Genomic DNA, 20,573 nt, shown 5'->3' on the forward strand with positions numbered 1-20,573 from the left:
AACATAATGTAACAACACTCAGTGATGTAATGGTGAGAGCGTCTGCCCTGAGTCGAGTCAGTGGTTTGAACCTGACCATGGCCGAGTAGTACCAAAGACTTTTAAATTGGTACTGAATGCTCAGCATTTAAAAAGGATGAATCATGAACAATCATCCATAGGTTGGCAACCATTGTGCATGCTTGATGGGCCTGATGGTCTTCTGCATTGACGTTCCTTGTAAGTACACTCATGTTTAAAGGTAGGGAAGAAGGATAAAGGAGGTTAAAAACAATGTTGTTGTCAAATCTTCCACAATGTGACTCAGTTCATTTTTAGACTTATGCATTGTTCTGAGCTTTGAATAGTAGAGGATTTTTTTTTCAAGGTTTTGTGGGAATTTTCAGATCGTGCGATAAACCGGACGTGCAAGGATGGGATTTGTGAACAAAAATGCACCGATCTGGAAGGAGGTGGCTTTGTCTGTTCATGTCATCTTGGTTTCACTGGAAGCACGGAAAACTACAACAACTGTGATGGTAAGTATGATTAGGCCTTGACTAACACCTTCCCTTTGTTTCCTTTTGTTTCATTCAAATGTGAAATGTGATTCAGCACCTTTCCTGAACAAACTTATCTTTGTGGTGGATAGACAGTCTTGGCACAACTAATTGAAATTCAGTATAATATAAAGAGGCGAAGAACATAAACTCTTATCGACGACACTTAACCATCTTACAGCAAGTGTTTGGAGAGATTTCAGTCCAGCTATTATTACATTTGAGATGTCCTCCCTGTCCTTGATAATTTAATTGGAAAGCATGCACCTTCTTCTGTCATCTGCTACTGTACTCAAAAGGGGGTGACTTCTATTGTACTGATTCTGAAAAAAATACAATTGTATGAGTTATTAAATTTTCGGTCTTGAATTACAATAAACTTCGACAAAAAGAATATATCATAAACAGGGCACAGTGACGGAAAAAACTGCTGAGATCATGTGGTAAACTTGAATATCTCAATTGAGCATTGACATGTTTTTTTTTTTTTGCTGGTTGTGAGGTAAATTTGCATATTTACATGACAATAAAGCTTGGATGAGTATTCTAGACCACAGGATTGGCTTCCTGTTCCAGGTCAATCCCACATTAGACACGAAAAGTTCAATGATAGGGCAAAAAGCATCTTCAGCATTTCGATTTGAGGTCATTTAGTTCCCATTTTGGATTTTGGTAGCCATCTTGGATTTGAGGCCAAATCCTGGGTGGTTCCAAATCTAATTCCAAAGGGCATGGATTCAGGAAGACAACCACTGAGAAAACTTTGACAGGAAAAAATGGCAATTTTTCCTTATCTGAGCCCTGTCTACAAGTCCTCAACTCTTCCCCCACCCCTCACAAACCCCAAGTTCTCAGCCTCTTCCTCCCAACCCTAAGGCATCAATCACTGGCCCACTCCAAGCCTTCAAACACCCTCCCCACCCGTTACCGTCGCCTGTTCAACTCACAATCCCGCGAGATATGCGAAAACATATGGGACAGTAACGACCCAAAGCTAATGATCTTCCTGATGCATATACACACATTGTTTACAATAAATAATCACCTCAGACAAAGGCCTTTTATAATCACATGGGTTTATGCCCTGCTTGAGAGAATACCAATCACCTCCACACTTCAAGCCTTCAGGCCCCCTTCCCACACATCAAGGTCGCCTGTCCAACTCATGATTCCGTGGGATATGCAGAAAAGATATGTGTCCTTGAGCAGGTCATGACCCGTCATGGTTGCCTGTCCAACTTACAATCCCGCGAGATTATGCATGAAAGTATATGACAATAAACGACACAAAACCAATGTTCATCTTCCTGATGCATATATATATATATATATATATATATATATATATATATATATATATATATATATATATATATATATATATATATATATATATCCTGGTGTTGGCACAGTGGTTCGGGCAGCGGCTTGGGATCCAAGAGGTCCTGAGTTCAAGCCCCGTTGGTCCACTGAATTAATACACCAGGGGGTTGACTCAGCCTGTCATCCTTCCGAGGTCGGCGAAATGAGTACCAGTATACTGGGCCGGTGTATACCCCGGTTAAAATAGGTGTACCATATCCCTGTGTCGTAAGAGGCGATCAGGGTTGCGTCAGGAAGGGCATCCGGCATAAAACATGTGCCAAACCTCTATGCGGATCATACGGATGATCCGCTGTGGCGCAGCCGAAAGAAGAAGAGAATATATATATATATATATATATATATATATATATATATATATATATATATATATATATATATATATATATATATATATATATATATATATATATATATATATACACATATATATATATATATATATATATATATATATATATATATATATATATATATATATATATATATATATATATATATATATATATATATATATATATATATATACACACACACACACACTGTTAAAAGTAAAGAATGACCTCAGGCCTTTTGTGATACTAGTACTTGCCCATAAAAAAATAAAATAAAATAATAAATAATTATTCAAACCGCGAGCAAGAAACAACAACCACACAGGCCATTTCTTCGCTCTCGCGTGCCCGTACGTGCGTTACCCGGAAGTTTGCATATCGCAGTTACGATTATTCCCAATTTAGTTTTAATGGCCAATTATTCAATTAGCGCCAACTTATTTTGCCTTTTCGCAATGTCGTCGCAAAGAAAAACAAAAAGAGAAGAGAAGAGAGGAAAAAAAAATTACTTCCTGGTTCGGAGCACACCAGCTCACTCTGATGTTACCGAAATTTATGCACTGTCTAATATGAAAACGATCATAACTTGGGGCATAGTGTTTATCTATAAATGCGCATAAGAAATCGAGAAATTATTGGAATACACGAAGTCATCACTCTCTGGAAGCCCTACGTTGTAACCTTTAATGGGGAACGCGGCTGAGCTTCCCTTCCCCCATCGGCCACGCCCACGCAACAACGTGTCTTGTCATTGGTTTGGTAAATAAATGGCCATAACTTGGGAACCACTTGTCCAATTAATATCAAACCTTGAAAATGCACATCCTCAGGTCCCCAGCAATATACCTGGCAAGTTTCATTCAGATCGGACCAGTGGTTGTCGAGAAACAGCGGTCACAGACACACACACACACACACACACACACACACACACACACACACACACACACACACACACACACACACACACACACACACACAGACACACACACACACACACAGATTGCTGGAATTATAGATAGATGAGTTTAAGCCCCGCTTGAGAGAATGCCAATACCATCCCCACTTCCAGACGTGCAATAAACCGTGCAATGGTGTGTGTCACCAGCCTTATGATCACCTGTGTCGACCCATTAAGATCGCCTGTCCAACTCACAATCCCTCGAGATATGTGAAAAGGATATGTGACAATAAACAACCAGAAACCAATTATCTTCTTTTTGATGCATATACATGCACATTGTTAAAAGTAAATCATGACCTCAGACAAATTTCAAATGACAAATTTAATCTTTGCTTGAGAGAATGTCACAGCTATTTGAGCAGGCTGACCTTCACAAGGCCGGTGACACCAATTGGCTCAAAATCTTTTTAACTGTCGCTTTGGTAGTTTTACATACAACGAAGTGAAAATGTACAGCGAGTGCATAGTGATTGTGAATATGACAGCTACGTGGTGTCTTTGGCTTCACATTGCAGTAAGCACCAACATTGTGGCTCTAACATTTTTTTTCATCAGGATGAAATCATGGGTGGGTGGAGTCAGGCCAGCTATCCAACCAATAGGTGGAACAGATTTTTACAGGAACACAAACTAACACACCAACAAGCGTGTTATTATGTAGATAATAATAACTACATCAGTTGCTCGCAAATTAACTGTCAAGGCTTTCTTGCAGTAACACTTGGTGTTGAAAGAAAGAACCATGAGACACCTTAAAGTTTAATATTTTCGCAACTAGCAAGACTATAAACCTATAAAAAAGCTGTTGTTCTTATCTCAAAACATTATTTGTCTTGGTTAGTGTGGACTTCAACTTGGTTGTTGAGGAAGACTTCATGGGATATATTCACCAGTGTTCAAATTTTTCAAATCACAAAGTTTGCAGCCCAAGACTCCAGTAGCACATCATTCTTCACCAGAGGATGATCCATGATTGATGTTAAATGTCTGACAGAAAGGCATGTTTGTATAATATTTTCACCATGATGTTATTTATCTGTGAAATTGGCACAACGCTTTCATCCACATGATCAAAACGTTTTGAGATGTTGGGAAACCACTACTTGGAGTGTCCCTTTAAACATTCACCAAGCCAAATAACTTGAATGGGTGTGTTTGCTATCTGGGTGTTGGATGCAAAAACGTTAACTCAGTTTTTGATACTTTCTCTTGCAGATGTAAACGAGTGTGAAGTTTATGGAACATGCCCCCAGCTTTGTGAGAATTTTAAAGGAAGCTATCGCTGTCTTTGTTCCAGGGGTTTCATGCCTTTAGGTTCCGGTAATGACATCGAGTGTGCTGCAATGGGTAAGCAAGTTAATAATGCCTGCTAGCAAACAGCTACTAATATAATAATACACTTGCTGCATCTGTCTGTCTGTCTGTCTGTCTGTCTGTCTGTCTGTCTGTCTGTCTGTCTGTCCTTCCGTCACGCAAATCCTACGAGATTGTCAACGATGTTGTTACATCGTTATTTAATTTTGATGTTGTATCTACCCATCATGAAGAATATAATTAATTTATGATCATTTATTTGCACAATTAGCGCAATCACAATCACTTGAAAATTCCACGGAATTTCCACGGGACATATCTCGCGAGATTGTGAATGTGGATCTGATGGTAGTTTGGATAATTGTTCTTGGAGACATCTCGTTGCTTCCAAGGTTGTGCTTAGGGTGAAAGGAGAAGTTGGAAAGGAGAGAAAGCAGGTTGTGAGGAGGGAGATGTGGGTGAAGTTGGTAATGGTATCATAATATGGTGGATAGGGGAGGGGAAAGAGAGTTAACTATTCCACCATTTTAATGAGGTAATGAAGAAATAATATGTAATTATGTAAGAATGCCCTCTTGCTTCCAGGAATAAGAAGAAAGGGGGAGGGGGAGGACAGAAAGTTGAGGATCAGAGGGCACAAAGAGGTCATGTAGTCAGGATGGGATGTTAAGACGGGGGGGGGTGATTGAGGACTTGGCTTTTGAGGGGGTTGAGAATTGGGGGGAGGGGTTGAGGACTTCAAGTTGGGTGAGAGTTGAGGGTTTGGAGGGGCGGTTGACTTAAACAAACAAAATATTTGGAGAGCACTAACCTAGACAATATTAAATTCTCATTATGCGGTATTTAGCTGCTTCTTTCATAATATTTTTGGTCACATTTTACATTATGTGCAGTTTCCATGGATACCTGAAAGTATATCATAATAGCGATGCATTATCGTGCATTATAAACTTTTGATTAGAGGCAGAATCAAAACATGCCCGAGCTGGCTTTTCTCCAGTGTGGTACAAGATGGAGTTAACTGCAGTCATGCAAAGCCATTCTTTGGAGTGTAAACCTCAGAACCATATCTCTTGTATCCGATTATAGACAGGTCCAGACAAACATAGGTATTGTCACAATTTTTAACCTCCTCTGATACATATAAGCTAAGCTATAGTGCAAAATATGGTAAAAATTGTGGCCATTTTGTTTTTTTGGAATTTGAGGGTCAAAACCCTAAAATTCAATCTGGCAAACAATTTTTTTGAATCCAACACCCTCAAATTACCCTAAAAAAACTTGTTTGCCGACTTTTAGCACGAAATGCCGACAACACTTTTTTTGAAGCACAAATATTGACATCTGGACCTGTCTATTAGTGGAATGGCTGTGGTTATAATTTGGCCTTGGAGAATTTATGAAAAATCAATGACCACAATCATTGGTTTTAGTTAGTCATGTGGTAGTTAGTTCTCATTGTTTTGTGATGATTGATATTGAGGTGGATTGCTTCTATTTTAAATATTATGGAGTGATGAAGCTATTTTCTTTTAAACTGTCACTTCAATTAATCACCAGGGTTCATAATATAAATGCAAGCTTGATCAACGGTAAGACCATCACAATCACAATTGGCATCAACATCGGATATTTGGCATTATGTCGGCCATGAATGATGGAGATAGTCTTGACCAGTGTGGTGTCCATGTTGTTGAAAAGACAGAACATTCATTCTGTTCAAAAGGCCCTGTCACACCTTGACGATTTAGCCAGCGTATGCTGACGTATGAAAAATTTGTCTAAAACGCTGGCACACGTCGAATACATCATGGGTAAGTTTTGCATATGTTAAGAGCATGCTGAAGCACGCTGGCATACGTCGTAGTACGCCGAGCTCATCAACAAATATTAAGCATGCCCAAAATTTTCCGACGTATGCCAGCATCTGACTCACGTTCCGCATACGCTGGCCATAAGTTGTAGGCACGTTATGCGATCGTTGACACACGTTACTTGTAAGTTACTCATAAGTCGAAACACGTCGAGGTAATGTTTAGCGTACCCGAAATTTATTTCTAACTTATGAGTAACGTGCTTTGAACCTATGTGTAACGTATCTCCAACGCATATTGATGTATGTAGACGTATTTGACGTCTTCCGGACGACCACAGAACTTACTGAACGTGTTTCTAACTTACAGCTACCGTATCATGGCGTATTGGCAGCGTTTAGGGGAATTGGTATATAAAAATGGGCTTCCCAGGAGGAACCCGTCAGTCTTCCAGTCTCCATGGTTTTTTTTTTGTTGTTGATTTGTTTTTTTTTCTTCGGCATGACGGTGATGTCGACACTTCAATTTCTAGTGCAGTTATGATTTAAATTGTTGAGCGGCAGCCTATTAATAGGCTACGCCACGTGATCGTCGGCGATACGCTGCCGCGCGCTATGCATAAGTTAGACTATCGTTGGGCATAGGTTGTGAACGCCGACAACACGCTAAGCATTCGTTGGTATAAGTTATCTATAAGTTATCGAAACGTTCTGTGTACGTTACTAATACGTTATGCATACGTCCAACTCGTTATGAATACACCCAAAACTGAAAAAAAAACATCAATAGTTCAGTGTACACCAGCGTTTTACATACATTTTCATACATTGCCATACGCTGGCTAAAACGTCAAGGTGTGACAGGGCCCTAACAAAGGTATCTCAGACTTTCGTCATGTCTTTCTGATCCTCCATCCAATAATTTTCAAAACTAAAGCTACATGCTGCACTCATCGTTTGGCTCAAATGACCATTCATAAACAATATCATCTTCATCAAGGCCAGGCCTTAAATGAAACAAAAAATAACTGAAGAAATAGAGAAGTGAAGAGAAGGAAAAATAATCTAAGAGTTTTTGAGAAGCTGAAGAACCTGCCTTTTGAAAAGGGGCAGGTTATAACTGTTAGGAAAGACATGAGAAGGTAAAGAATTCCAGAGTTTAGCAGTGAAGTTAAAGAAACAAACATCATTAACAATTGCCCACCCTTGAATTGCCAATTGCCGCACAATAATCATGCGACGCAGCTGCCAACTATTTTGTGGTCTTACTAATGGCAGATGTATCCAAGCAGCCAGTTCTCGGGAGCAGAAACTGAAGTACTACATCTGTATCTTTCAAAAATGGAAAGAGAGGCAATATTACGGTATAATTCAAGTCAGCTGTTTTGAGGTCAGATTGGGAGTAAAGCTATACGAACAGAAAGGGTGTGTAAAAAGAAGAAAATAGAAGGGAAGCTAACTTATATGTAGTTTCTAGGATCAAGTCTGGAAAGGTGAAATCACCAGCAGATTATAATCTTGGTCTCAGGACATTTATAATGAGTTATTTGGCAATATTGACGAGAGTATGACCATGAATGTCTGTTTTAAAATGAGAAAGATCTTGCATTAAATGTTTCTCAATTGTTAGCTAATGCAAATTCACAAATATTGAAGGGTAATCATGAAAGAGATTCTTGTGAACATCAACCGAGCCATGGAGTTGTGAACCAATTGTGGCAGCTTAAAAGAAAAAGAACAAAATATGCAAACTGGAACATTTTCCTGTTTGAAAGTCTTGACCAGACTTAGTGGCATAATGGTAAGAGAGCCCGGGGTGAATCTCGGAGATCGGCGGTTCCATTCAAACCCACCACCCCTCCCTCCTCCCTTCCCCCCCCCCCCCCGAGTCATACCGATGACTTTAAAAATGGTCCGAGCTGCTTCCTCGCTTGGCATTCAGCATTTAGAGGATACAGCACGGACAAACAAACATCGGTTGGCATCTATGGGAAGGATTAAATTCCTCATTGATTGCTCCACTTGCTATGGAAACAAAAATGACATCATAAAGAGATGGTGACATCGGTACCCAGAGTGCTGTGGGAAGTGATGTCACTTCCCCTAATCTTAGCAGCCATGTTTGTTTGAAGTCCGATGTTGTCTCATGTATTTGTCTGCATCTGTGTGCCCGATTTATGTTGCAGCTCCTCTATGAACCATAAACCCTGTAGAATAAAAGAATCTTTCGAATAATTTATATGAGGAGAGAAGTAATCAATGTGAATTGGTTTTTGTTGACTTGTCATACAAGTATGTACGAATCCATGCTATATTGTGTAAGAGGTTGTCACAGAACCAGTATGAGAGGAAGCTGTGATTGAGAGAAATAGAGATGAATCGGTGTTTTGTGGATTGAATGCTATATCTGCATTCTGCCCTCATGTGACCCAGGAAATCCAGGCTTGCTGCTACTGCCAGATAAAGTGCGCATACGAACCTTTAGTCTCGAGTCACAAAAGTACTCCAATTACCTGGAAAATGAACGTAATATCCAAGCTTTGGACTTTGACTGGGACCCAGAAAACTCAAGCCTCAGTATGTCTTTGAACACACCTTGCAACTCTAGATTTTGATCATTATCGATGTAAAATTGCTTGTTTATAGTCAAGTTAAATTGTATTTATTCACCAATGATGAATTTTGGAGTTGATGTGATGATTGTGAAGTTGGGTTGAATTATATGGTTTATATTTTTTGCAGGATACTTTGTCACCTAACAGAACTAATTGGAGGAGGACTTGGAATTAATGGGTGGGGCAAATAATATAAGATATTGTTGCATGGAGGGGGTGGGGCAGCATTCTTACGCTTCAACTCTTTGGGACTGCTCCCCAAATGCCAGAGCATGGAGATATTACTGCTCATGGTTTTCCCACGTTTTTGGCTCCTTTGTTCTAACTACCACAATGGTGGAAAACGAAGGCATCTCCACATGCTCTAATTGACACAAAATATTTTAATATAATTACAACGAATAATAAGCACAACAAGTGTAATGAATGAACACAAAATTGTTCACATTTCCAACCCTGACAATTCCCGACAGGCTCTATCACAAAATACACGATGAACATAAAACCTTCACCTTACCTACAACAGAAAGCCTTATTTAGGGGCAGATAATGAGATAGAGAAAATGGGAGCAAATGAAGAAAGGAACGGCAAGCAGGAGATGGATAAAGTAAGGGAGGGGTGTAGTATATGTTTGAGGGTGACAAGATGCAAAGTCTCGCCAGCTCATTGGCAGGTCATGCAAGGTGGTTAGTGTCAACATTCTGTTTATTCATCCATGCAAAATGTCGGCAAATATAAAATGATATTTTGAAGCAAATGACCTTAGATGGTAGTATTTTAACTCGCAAAAATAATTCTTATGCACCAAATATTCTGAACAATTAATGTCTACTCATGCAATCTGATCTTGATGGAAAATGGTGGATCCATTGGTGACATACCCAAAGTTCTTGCAAAGTTTCATTATCTTGTGCCTAAGCGTCTGAGTGTTGAGCAAAGTTTATGCTCTCTTTCAATGTTTGCATCTTTGGAATATCTAAATGTTTCAGTTTCGAAGAGAACTGCATTGTGATATTTAAATGTGAAATTCACAATAACGGCCTGAATGTACCGTGTTTGGCAGGTGTTCTGTATTACACCGTGCTGAGCCAAGGATCAAGCTTTGGCGCAATCAAGTATGCTCATTTGCCCACTTTCAGTGGCGTCAGTGATGTTCCGGTCCATGGGGTCGACATTGGATTGCAGTACATCATGCATCCTGGTGGCATCGCTGTGGACTGGATTGGAAGGTGGTGCCTGATCGTTAAGTTAACTGTAGGACCAATGTTATATAGACCAGCACACTTGTGATTATGCTGCATTTGAACTGGCATGATTTGGTACACCTCTTTTAATGTAGTAAATCTCTTTATGATGCATCATGAGGATGATGCATCATGAGGCTCCTTGCACATAGTGGTTTCTTTATCGCCTAATTATGGTTAATTTTATCCTTTCTTAAGACACATCTACTGGACAGATGCTGTAGTAAAACGGATTGAAGTTTCTCTGCTGGATGGCCGTTACCGCAAACAACTCGTGATTTCGGATCTCTTCCAGCCGGCCGCCATTGCCTTGGATCCAAACTCTGGGTATGTCTCTTTACGAGAATTGTCTGTCTTTGTTTGGACTTGAAAAGCCACATCAGTTTTCATATTAAAGTGTACACAATGTGCTAGCATTTCAATTTATCCACACTGAACTTATTGTGTTCTAACCATATTGTTTATGATGTTTATTTTGCAATTCTCGAGGCCTCCTCAAAATAATACAAATTGGACAATACAGCCTCAATCCCCCTCCTGAAACCTGTCAATTTCTAATTTTCTATTTTCTACACATTTGATGGGGTGGCCATAAAAATAACAGTAGAAAGAGAGGGTGGGACACACCAACAAGCATGGTTGAGAGACAAAATAGAGGGAGACTTGGGGAAATAAGGGATGTGGGGAAGAATGAGGACTACGGGCGGATGCACAGGGTGGACAAGATGGATACAGAAGCAAACTCGCAGGAAGGAGAAACTGGAAATTTAGGACGCGTTGGCTAATGCCATCTGGACCTGTTGTAGAATCTGAGTCGAGGTTTGACAGCAAGCTCTCCACTTTGTCTGAAGAAAAGGACACAGAGTTCAGGGACAGTTGGGTGCGACTGGGTAAGGTGGGTCCAGAAAGTGATGGGTTTTGGACACGAGTTTTGGATGCAAACACCGAGTTTAGGCATTCAGCCTTTTCACTTGTGGTATCAGCAGTACGGCCATTTGAGGTAAGGGAGGGGGTGGAGGGGGAACATACACCAGAAACAGATTTGATTAGATGCCACCAGGATTTGGAGGAGGGAGAGAGGTTTGAGAGTTCAGACTTGTGATTCGAAATATGTTGTTTTCTGGCTCTCCTGACAGTAGATATACACTTGTTCTGAGCTTTATTGAAGGAACTGAGATTACCTTCAGTTGGGTTTACTTTCCATGAGGCAAAGGCAAGTTGTTTCAGGACAACTGCCTCACCACAAGCTTCAATTAACCAAGGGCGGGAGTAAGGGTTGGACATCTGAAGACTAGAGGGGATAAATCTGTGCATGAGGGAGAGCAAGTTTCTTTGAAAGAATTCCCAGGATGAGTTGATGTTGGAGAGAGTAGCGATGGGAGACCAGTCTAGAAGTTTGATGGCTGCTTGGAGACCCTGCCAGTCAGCCGAAGTGAAATGCCAGACTCGACATTGCTGAGGTGGTTCTGTAATAACAGCCAGAGAGATGTCCACTTTGACAAGCACATGGTCAGATGAGTCAATTGGAGTAGAAGAAGAACCACACGTATTTTCAGGGAAATTTGTCAATGTCAGATCCAGAAGAGATGGAGTACCGTTGGTTGAGATCTGGGTCGGGAAGTTGACCGATTCAGTCAGTCCCAATGAGTCGCAGAAGTTTTTTGCTGAAGTGGCATGGCAGGTGAGAGAGGTACCCACACCCAGCCAACTGGCATGATGACATTTGACGTCACCACATATGAGGAAGAGAGAGTTTGGATGAGAGGATAGAAGTTGGTCGATGTTTTCAGATAGTGAGGTGTAATTGGCGTCATCACTGTTTGCTGTACGGTACAGTACACATATAAACACGAGGTGGGAGTGGAGGAGAAGCCGTAGCCAGAGGTATTCCTGGGAGTGTGGGGAGTGAGGGCAGTGCATGGAGAGGGAGGAATAGAGTCTTTGATGAAGAGAGCAACTCCTCCACCAGGACAAGGCTCAGGTCTGTCGTGTCGTACCGGAGGAGGAAGTAACCAGGGAGAGATACTAGGCAGTCAGAGATGTCTTGAAGGAGGAAAGTTTCTGTGAAGCAGATTGTCTGATTGGTCAGTGGAAATCTGTATGGAAAGGTCTGTCATGTGTGAGGTGGATATTTGGATATTTGAGGTCCACACTGTTATTGAAGAGGGAGGGGAAAAGTCTTTGGGTGCAGGAGAGGGGAGTGGAGTGGGAGGATTCCACAAGGGAGGAGGGGGGGAGGTAAGGAGAGTTGTTGAAAGTGTGGGGGGTTGCAGAAGAGCTGGGGAAGGGGCCGGATGAGGAGGAGAAAAGGTTCTGTGGTGCTGGGTTGGGGATACAGTGGGGAGTAATAAGAGAGGGGGCAGAAGGCAGTTGTGGATTTGAGAAGGTAGAGTGATGAGACAGAGTAGAGAGGGCAGGGGAAGGATGTAGCTTTGTGGATGTGAGGGGGGGAATCTTTGAGAAGGGTGAGTGAGGGGCTGAATGGAGGGAGTAGAGCGAGTGGGGAGAGTTGAGGGAGAAATGTGAGGGGGGAGTTTTTTAGAAAGGTGACAGGGAAGCTTGGAGGGAGAAGAGTGTGATGGTTGCTTTGAGAGTTGCTAATGGGAGGGGTGAGATGGGTGAGTTGACACTGAAGTTCGAAAAAATGGATGATTGATGGGAAGTGAACATGCTTTGCAAACTGGGGTTTTTTTTCATTTTTAGTTCAGAAATGTGATGAAAGACATTTCTTTAGGGATGCAATAAAGGAGAATTAAAAGAATGGAGAGAGGAAACATTGTAACAGTTGGACTTTTTAGACAAGGTATGAAGGAAAGGTCGAATTGAGAGCAGTCTGTTGAAATAGAAAAAGAGTGGTGCATTATGATACAGTAATGAGAACCACATGTGCGAAAGAGGAATAAGAAGCATTATAAGAGACCATTTTTATTGGTGTTATTATTATCTTTTGAGAGAGATTGCATAAGATTAGGTAAAGGAAAGGTTGAAGAGAAAATTGTGAGGTGAATGGTGTATTTGGATCGGTAAACGCACAGGGTGGAAACAGATCACGTGGTTATGGGAAGTGTGTAGTTAACAGTGAATTTATTTATTTATTTGTTTTATTTGTTTTTTAATAAGGATTGCATAAGATTCAGAAAAGGAAAGGTTAAAGTAAAATCGTGGAGGTGGATGTTGAATTTGGAACGGTAAACGCGGAGTGAAGCTGATGGATTAATGAAAAGTAACAGGAAGAGGATAGAGAGACACGCGGTTACAGGAGGTGTATTGTTAGGGCCCTGTCACACCTTGACGTTTTAACCAGGAATTGCAACGTATAAAAATGCACGTAAAACGTTGGCGTACACTGAAGTTTTGATGTTTATTTTTTAAGTCTTGGTCATATTCATAACGTGTTGGGCGTATGCATAACGTATTAGTAACGGGCACAGAACGTTTCGTTGTGTTAAAGATAACTTATACCAACGAATGCTTAGCCTGTTGTCGGCGTTCACAACCTATGCCCAACGATGGTTTAACTTGGTCATAGCGCGCTGCACGTATCGCCGATGAACTCGTGGCGTTCTCAGTTAAAAACCTGCCGCACGCCGATTTAAATCATAACCACCTGAAAATTGGAAGTGTCAACATCGCAGTCACACCTTGACGATTGAGCCAGCGTATACCGACCGATGAAAAACGTGTCTAAAACGCTGGGACACGTCGAATACGGTATGGGTAAGTTGTGTATATGTTAGGACCACGATGAAAAACAATGAAGTACGCTGGCATATTACGTGGTATGTCTAGTACGTCGTGAAATTTCAAGCATGCTGAAAATTTTACGACGTACTCGACGTATGGCTTACAAGTTCCGCATATGCTGGCATAAGTTCTTGGCACGCTCCGCGATCATTTACACACGTCGGCCACACGTTACTTGCAAGTTACTCATAAGTCGAAACACGTCGAGGTAATGTTTAGCATACCTGAAACGTAATTTTTAACCTACGAGTAACGTGCTTTGAACCTATGTGTAGCGTGCTTTGAACCTATGTGTTACGTATCTCAAACACACATTGGCGTATGTAGACTAATTTGATTGACGTCTTCCGGATGACCACAGAACTTACTGAACGTGTTTCTAACTTACAGCTACCGTATAATGGCGTATTGGCAGCGTTTAGGGGAATTGGTATATACAAATGGGCTTCACAAGAGGAACCCGTCAGTGTTCCAGACTCCATGTTGAGTAGATGTCAATGTCAGTAGCAGTCGCAGTAGCAGTAGCAGTAGTAGTAGTAGTTCGAGAGAATTTAGTGATGTCGATGTTATTAGTAGTAGTAGTAGTAGTTCGAGAGAATTTAGTGATGTCGATGTTATTAGTGGTCGTAGTAGCAGTAGTAGTAGTTTGAGAGAATTTAGTGATGTCGATGTTGGCAGTAGTAGTAGTAGTAGTAGTAGTAGTACTTTCAAGTAACGTGTTGCAAAGTGTGAACAACGTTCGTGTAGCGTGCTTACAAAACGTTACTCATAGGTTAGAAATAAGTTTCGGGTACGCTAAACATTACCTCGACGTGTTTCGACTTATGAGTAACTTACAAGTAACGTGTTTCGACGTGTGTCAACGATCGCATAACGTGCCTACAACTTATGGCCAGTGTAGTGGAACGTGTGAGTCATACGCCGGCATACGTCGTAAAATTTCAAGCATGAAAAAATTTGAGGAAAACCCAAAAGTACAAGGTTTAAAGCCAGCGTACTACGACGTATAGCAGTGTTTTTCAGTGTGCTCTTAACGTATACAAAACGTACCCATAACTTATTCGACGTGTACCAGCGTTTTAGACAAATTTTTCATAAATCGGCATACGCTGGCTAAATCGTCAAGGTGTGACAGGGCCTTTAGAAAGGATACAAGGAAAAAAATTTTGAAGGATTTTTGAAGATTATGTAAGAAAGATTTGGGAATGGAGGGTTGTAGGAAGAAATTGTGAAGGTAATGGAGAGAGTGAGTCAGCTCAAATAGAAGACAGATGCTGTGCCGGCAGAAGGAGGAGGAAGAAGAAGAAGAAGAAGAAGAAGAAGAAGAAGAAGAAGAAGAAGAAGAAGAAGAAGAAGGATCGGTACTCATGGGTATGGATGGAGAAAGGGTTGATTTTTTTTTTTAATTAAGACAATAAACAGAGGGTGTTGTTGGGAGGGATAGATGGGGGGGCGTTGGGAACAGTGGGGAAAATAGGAATTGTTGGTAATAGTGAGAGAATACAAATCAAAACAATCGTACATCTTGACAGGAAAGACGGTAGGCCTCAAGGAACCCGATAAGACAAGATCGACGAAAATTCACAAAATAGCATGATTTTTGAAACAAAAACAAACTCGGAACACACAGTAAACATGTAGGTGAGAATATATACAGTTAAAGCGTGACATATAACGGACATTTAACTTTGAGGAAGTCGGCAGAGACCCCTGAGAGAAGCTGCCGTCGCCCCAAAACCAGAACCGGAAGTGAATGCCAAAAAAAAACCAACCTTTTTAAAAACAAACCTTCAAAAATCTTCTTCTCTGAAATGGCTGAACAGATTGAGGTGAAACTTTACATGTATGACTGCCTATCTGAGTTACAGAACAAGTTCGAGTTTCAGGGTGTTTTGTCAATTTTTCAGTTATGTCATTTTTGGACTTAGAAAATATCACATCGGTGGGAGACATGCATTGCAAAACAATTCTCACTCTTGTTACCCTCACCAGAGGAGAGGGTATTGCATTTGGGTCCATTTGTCTGTCTGTTTGTTTGTTCGCACAGAACTTTAGTGTTTTTCTCTGCAACCGCTTGTTGGATTGAGATGACATTTTCACGATAGGAGCAACTACTCATGTGGAATTCTTTAATGATAATTATGATGTCATAAGTCAAGTGGTGTGGCAGCCATGTTGGAAAAAAGTAAAAACTTTGGACCTCTGTATCTCTGAAACTGCACCATGGAAAAATATTTAAGCTCAGCACACGGCAAACACTCCTCGTGGGGAACGTGTGATTTTTTTATGATGTCATAGATGCCTTTGTTATGACGTCATAATTGCATACATAGAACGCTACATTTGATCAGTATCAAAATTTTGAGTTATCTTGGGATAAATTGGTCCACGGGAAAAAATTCATTTGATAACGTCATTGGTCACGTGGTTTGGCAGCCATATTATTCTTTTTTTAAAGAAAACCTTCAAAAATCTTCTTCTCTGAAATGGTTGAACAAATTGAGGTGAAACTTCACATGTGTGACAGCCTATCCATGAGGAACAAAACCTTCACACATATGACAACATAGGAATTACCAACCAACATGATCTATCAACATCTATCATCTATCAATCAATGATCAATCAATCAATCAATGATCATCTATCAATGATATACATGTTTACCGATCCAACATGGTCTGGAAGCCATATTGGATTGAGCGAAATCTTAAAAAATTATTTCACTTGAAACACTTCATCGATCGACGTGAAACTTCACAATTATGATATTGTCGTGATGGGAAATACATGTTTTAATTTTCAACCTGATTGGACACATGGTCTGGGAGCCAAGGTTATTTAATTTTTTTGATCTGGGTTTTTTTTGCTGTTGTTTTTTTAAATAAGGCTCACTGGGCTGCACTTGGATGGTTTTGAGGGTGGAGGAGTAGCAGCTGAAACCCAATTTCTATCCAGGTTCGTCCTGATGACTCCATCTTTGCTCTTTGCTTGTTTGGATTCCTTCTGATAATTCTAATGCAGGACTGAACCTATTTGGTCTTCCATTTTATTTTGAAATGAATTTATTTTAATCAAATTCTGAATTCAATTGAATAATAATAAACGGCATGGGTCAGAGTCAACTGTCCGATCAAAGCAGGGTGTCATGGTACCCAGTCATCACGACCAGCAGTTACACAGTGGCAGTTCGAGTTATGTCTATTATTAATTACGTAACACACCAAGCACAATGCAAAATACACCATACAAAACAACACAAACACCACACAAGACAAGTCCTGGCAAGGGTCTGCAAACTGGTTGCTCTTTTTCTTGCTATTTATATTATATGTATATATGTATGTATATAAATATATATGTATATATGTGTGTGTATATATATATATATATATATATATATATATATATATATATATATATATATATATATATGTATATATATATATATATATATATATATATATATATATATATATATATATATATATATATATATATATATATATATATATATATATATATATATATATATATATATATCTTCTTCTTCTTCTTTCGGCTGCTCCCGTTCGGGGTCGCCACAGCGGATCATCCGTATGATCCGCATAGTGATTTGGCACATGTTTTACGCCGGATGCCCTTCCTGACGCAACCCTGGTCGCCTCTTACGACACAGGGGTATGGTACACCCATTTTAACCGGGGTATACACCGGCCCAGTGCACTGGTACTCATTTCGCCGACCTTGGAAGGATGACAGGCCGAGTCAACCCATGTATATATATATATGTATATATATATATATATATATATATATATATATATATATATATATATATATATATATATATGTATAGTAAAACCCCGCTATTCTGAACACTAATGGGACTGGACGAAAATGCGTTCATATGCGGGGTGTTCCATTATCGGGGATTAGGGTATCAACCGACCATGAACACCTCATCTGTATTTGATAGATCACAAAAGTCGTTTAATCAATACATACACATCTAAATACACATTCCACAGACAAAATGAGCACGCAATTATTGGCATTCAGTAGTAATAATACAATTATTCAAATTATTTGCAACGGAAAGATAGAAAATTGATAAGATCAAAAATGCAACGCAAAATTGACAGCACGAAAATCAAAATTTGAAATTTATACAATTACTTGTCTCTAAGCCAAGATGTTACAAAACTCTGTGGTTTCGATTTGGCATTATCCAGGACATGAACTTGAACTGAAGGTTCGATTCTTTCCAAAGGAGCGAGCAACTCTGCCCATCCTTGATTCAGAAAGAGAGTTTTAAGCTTTTGCACACAACTGAGTCCATCTTGTACCGTCACCTGCATGTCTTCCACTTCCTCTTCGTCCTCATTCTCTTTGTCCACATTCTCTTCGTCATCGTCTTTCCGCATTAAATCGTTCTCCCAGTCGTCGTCCTCGCAGTCATGAACACGCACCGTATCGTCGCACCGAACGTATTCCTCGGGGATCACGTCGTCGATTCTTCTGGAAGTTTCTCGCCGTCGCCACCACTCTCGCCGCTAACTGCACATTCCGAGATCTTGTTTCGAGCTTGAAATCGGGCAAGCCAGCCGTTGGATGCCTTGAAATCCACCTCACCAATGGCAGTCGCGATTTCTAAGGCCTTCGCTTTTACCACAGGTCCACTGACAGGGATCCTCTTTGAACGAGCAGCATGGAACCATGTGTGCACGCGGTTGTCAATGTCTACGAAACTGTCTCTTTTCGTCGACTTCGCGAAGATAGGGCCCCGTCTTCGAATTCCTTCAATATCGACTCTTTACGACGTAAAATACGGTTCACTGCGCCCAGCGAAATTCCGAAATCAGCAGCGAGTTTGCGTTGCGACTTGGATTCCGCTTCCTTTACCAGACGGACTTTATCTTCCAACGGCAGATGGTGACGCGTTTTCGGCATTTTGGTGTATCGTACTGCGTGAACTTTGATAGCAAGTGAAGATTGATGGAAAGGGAGGTGTGCAGGGCCTTCTTGTGCCCTCCCTCAGGGGGAGGCCTCTTCTGATTGGACGAAATTGTAATTCTTGACACTTATTGGTTGATTACCATTGATTAATTTAGAAACAGGTTCTAATTAAGTCACTGTATCTCTTCACACCCCGCTGCATTTTCTATCCACGCCATTGCGTCCAGTAAAACGAACTGCGCGATGGGTGGTAATTAGCAACGGCGTTTGTTTGTATGACGTTTGCCATGCAGCCGCGGCTGAACAATGGCCATGTTTCGCACTGATTCCTTCAAAGGTTGGAGTAGCGTTCACAGTGCGGGGTAAAAACTGGTTTGGAACTGGTAAAAAGCGTGTTCATATGCGGGGTGTTCAGATTTTCGGGGTGTTCAGATTATCGGGGGAACTATGTACGGGATTTCCTATCTAAAAATTCGGGACTGGCCAAAAATGCGTTCATATGCGGGATGTTCAGAAAGCGGGGTTTTACTGTATATACTGTATACATGTATATCTTTGTATGTATATATATGTACGTATGTATGTATGTGTCATGTATGTATGTATGTTCCTGAAATACAACCAAAACGGTACACGATAGTGCAAAAATTTTCGGCCCACCTTATTCAACATTCCCCTGCGGTGTGCAGTATCAAGTTTCGTTCGAATTGGGTGACAAGAAAGGTTATTAAAAAAATCAATTCCCGATTCAGTCAAGTACTCTTCGGGATTATTTGATCAATGCAAACAACCTTAGCGGTATAGTTCGCTGGAGTTATCTTGTTTTTCTTTTTTTCTTTTTTTTTTTTTTTTGAAATGATGTTTTTTATCACAACAAGAACCCAACGTGTTCACGGGTCGTCTAGTATATATGTAAATGTATGTATATATCAGAGCCGAATTAACCATTAGGTAGGCAAGGCATGTGCCTGAGGGCCAGCCAAAAATTCGGGCCACAAAAATTTTGGCAACTTCTTTTTTTGTTTTTTTTACATACAATTCTTATTGGTCTCATAATATTGTTACGAATTTGGAAATCTATCGCATACAACATACAGGTTCCTTTAGCTCAGTTATCTCGGTAAGTACGTGTTTTATAGATAGCTTCCTCCCCCTGGTCTAATGGGTGAATAAGTGTAAATGCGCTTCGATTTGTTATTAGAATACCCCATCTTCCGCAACAACAACAACAACAACAACAACAACAACAACAACAACAACAACAACAACAACGCCATCTTCACATCCATCCTGACGTCATGACGCTCGCGGCATTCTTCGTGCGCACATCAGCCCGCAGGCGCGCGCGTGGGCAGAGTCTAGCGTAGGCGCGGCGTCCCTCCTTAGCCAATCGGAAGGGAGCGGGCGTCCTCCCCGCCCCGCCTCAGACTCGACACGGTCTCCATTAGACATGCGGTCGGAGATGAGGTAAACATTGTATAGTGTTTAATGTTGTTTGTATTTTATAATAAAAGGTTTTAAAATGTGTTCATCTGATGTTCTATTTGCACATTCAATCCATCGTTATGTCAGGACGCAAAGGTGGCTGGGAGCGAGCTCAGGAGTCGCAGAAAAAGAAGCCTAAGGAGGATCAACTACTCAAGAAGACTCATAAATTGACAT

General features: G+C 40.6%; 1 protein-coding gene across 2 annotated transcripts in view; it reads left to right on the top strand.

The window, feature by feature from the left end:
• Positions 1–20,573, top strand: part of LRP2 (LDL receptor related protein 2) — a 350,948-nt gene that overhangs the window by 285,727 nt on the left and 44,648 nt on the right. For both annotated transcript variants that reach the window (XM_085883668.1, XM_085883669.1), the window contains 5 exons: positions 387–518; positions 4,437–4,568; positions 8,782–8,925; positions 10,028–10,193; positions 10,407–10,535. In XM_085883668.1, the coding sequence (XP_085739794.1) occupies positions 387–518; positions 4,437–4,568; positions 8,782–8,925; positions 10,028–10,193; positions 10,407–10,535 (703 nt within the window). The remainder of the gene's footprint in view (positions 1–386; positions 519–4,436; positions 4,569–8,781; positions 8,926–10,027; positions 10,194–10,406; positions 10,536–20,573) is intronic.

The sequence above is a fragment of the Eptatretus burgeri genome, chromosome 1, assembly GCF_056783735.1.
Source record: "Eptatretus burgeri isolate ZD-2024b chromosome 1, Ebu_testis_v1, whole genome shotgun sequence".
NCBI classification, from domain to species: Eukaryota; Metazoa; Chordata; class Myxini; order Myxiniformes; family Myxinidae; genus Eptatretus; species Eptatretus burgeri.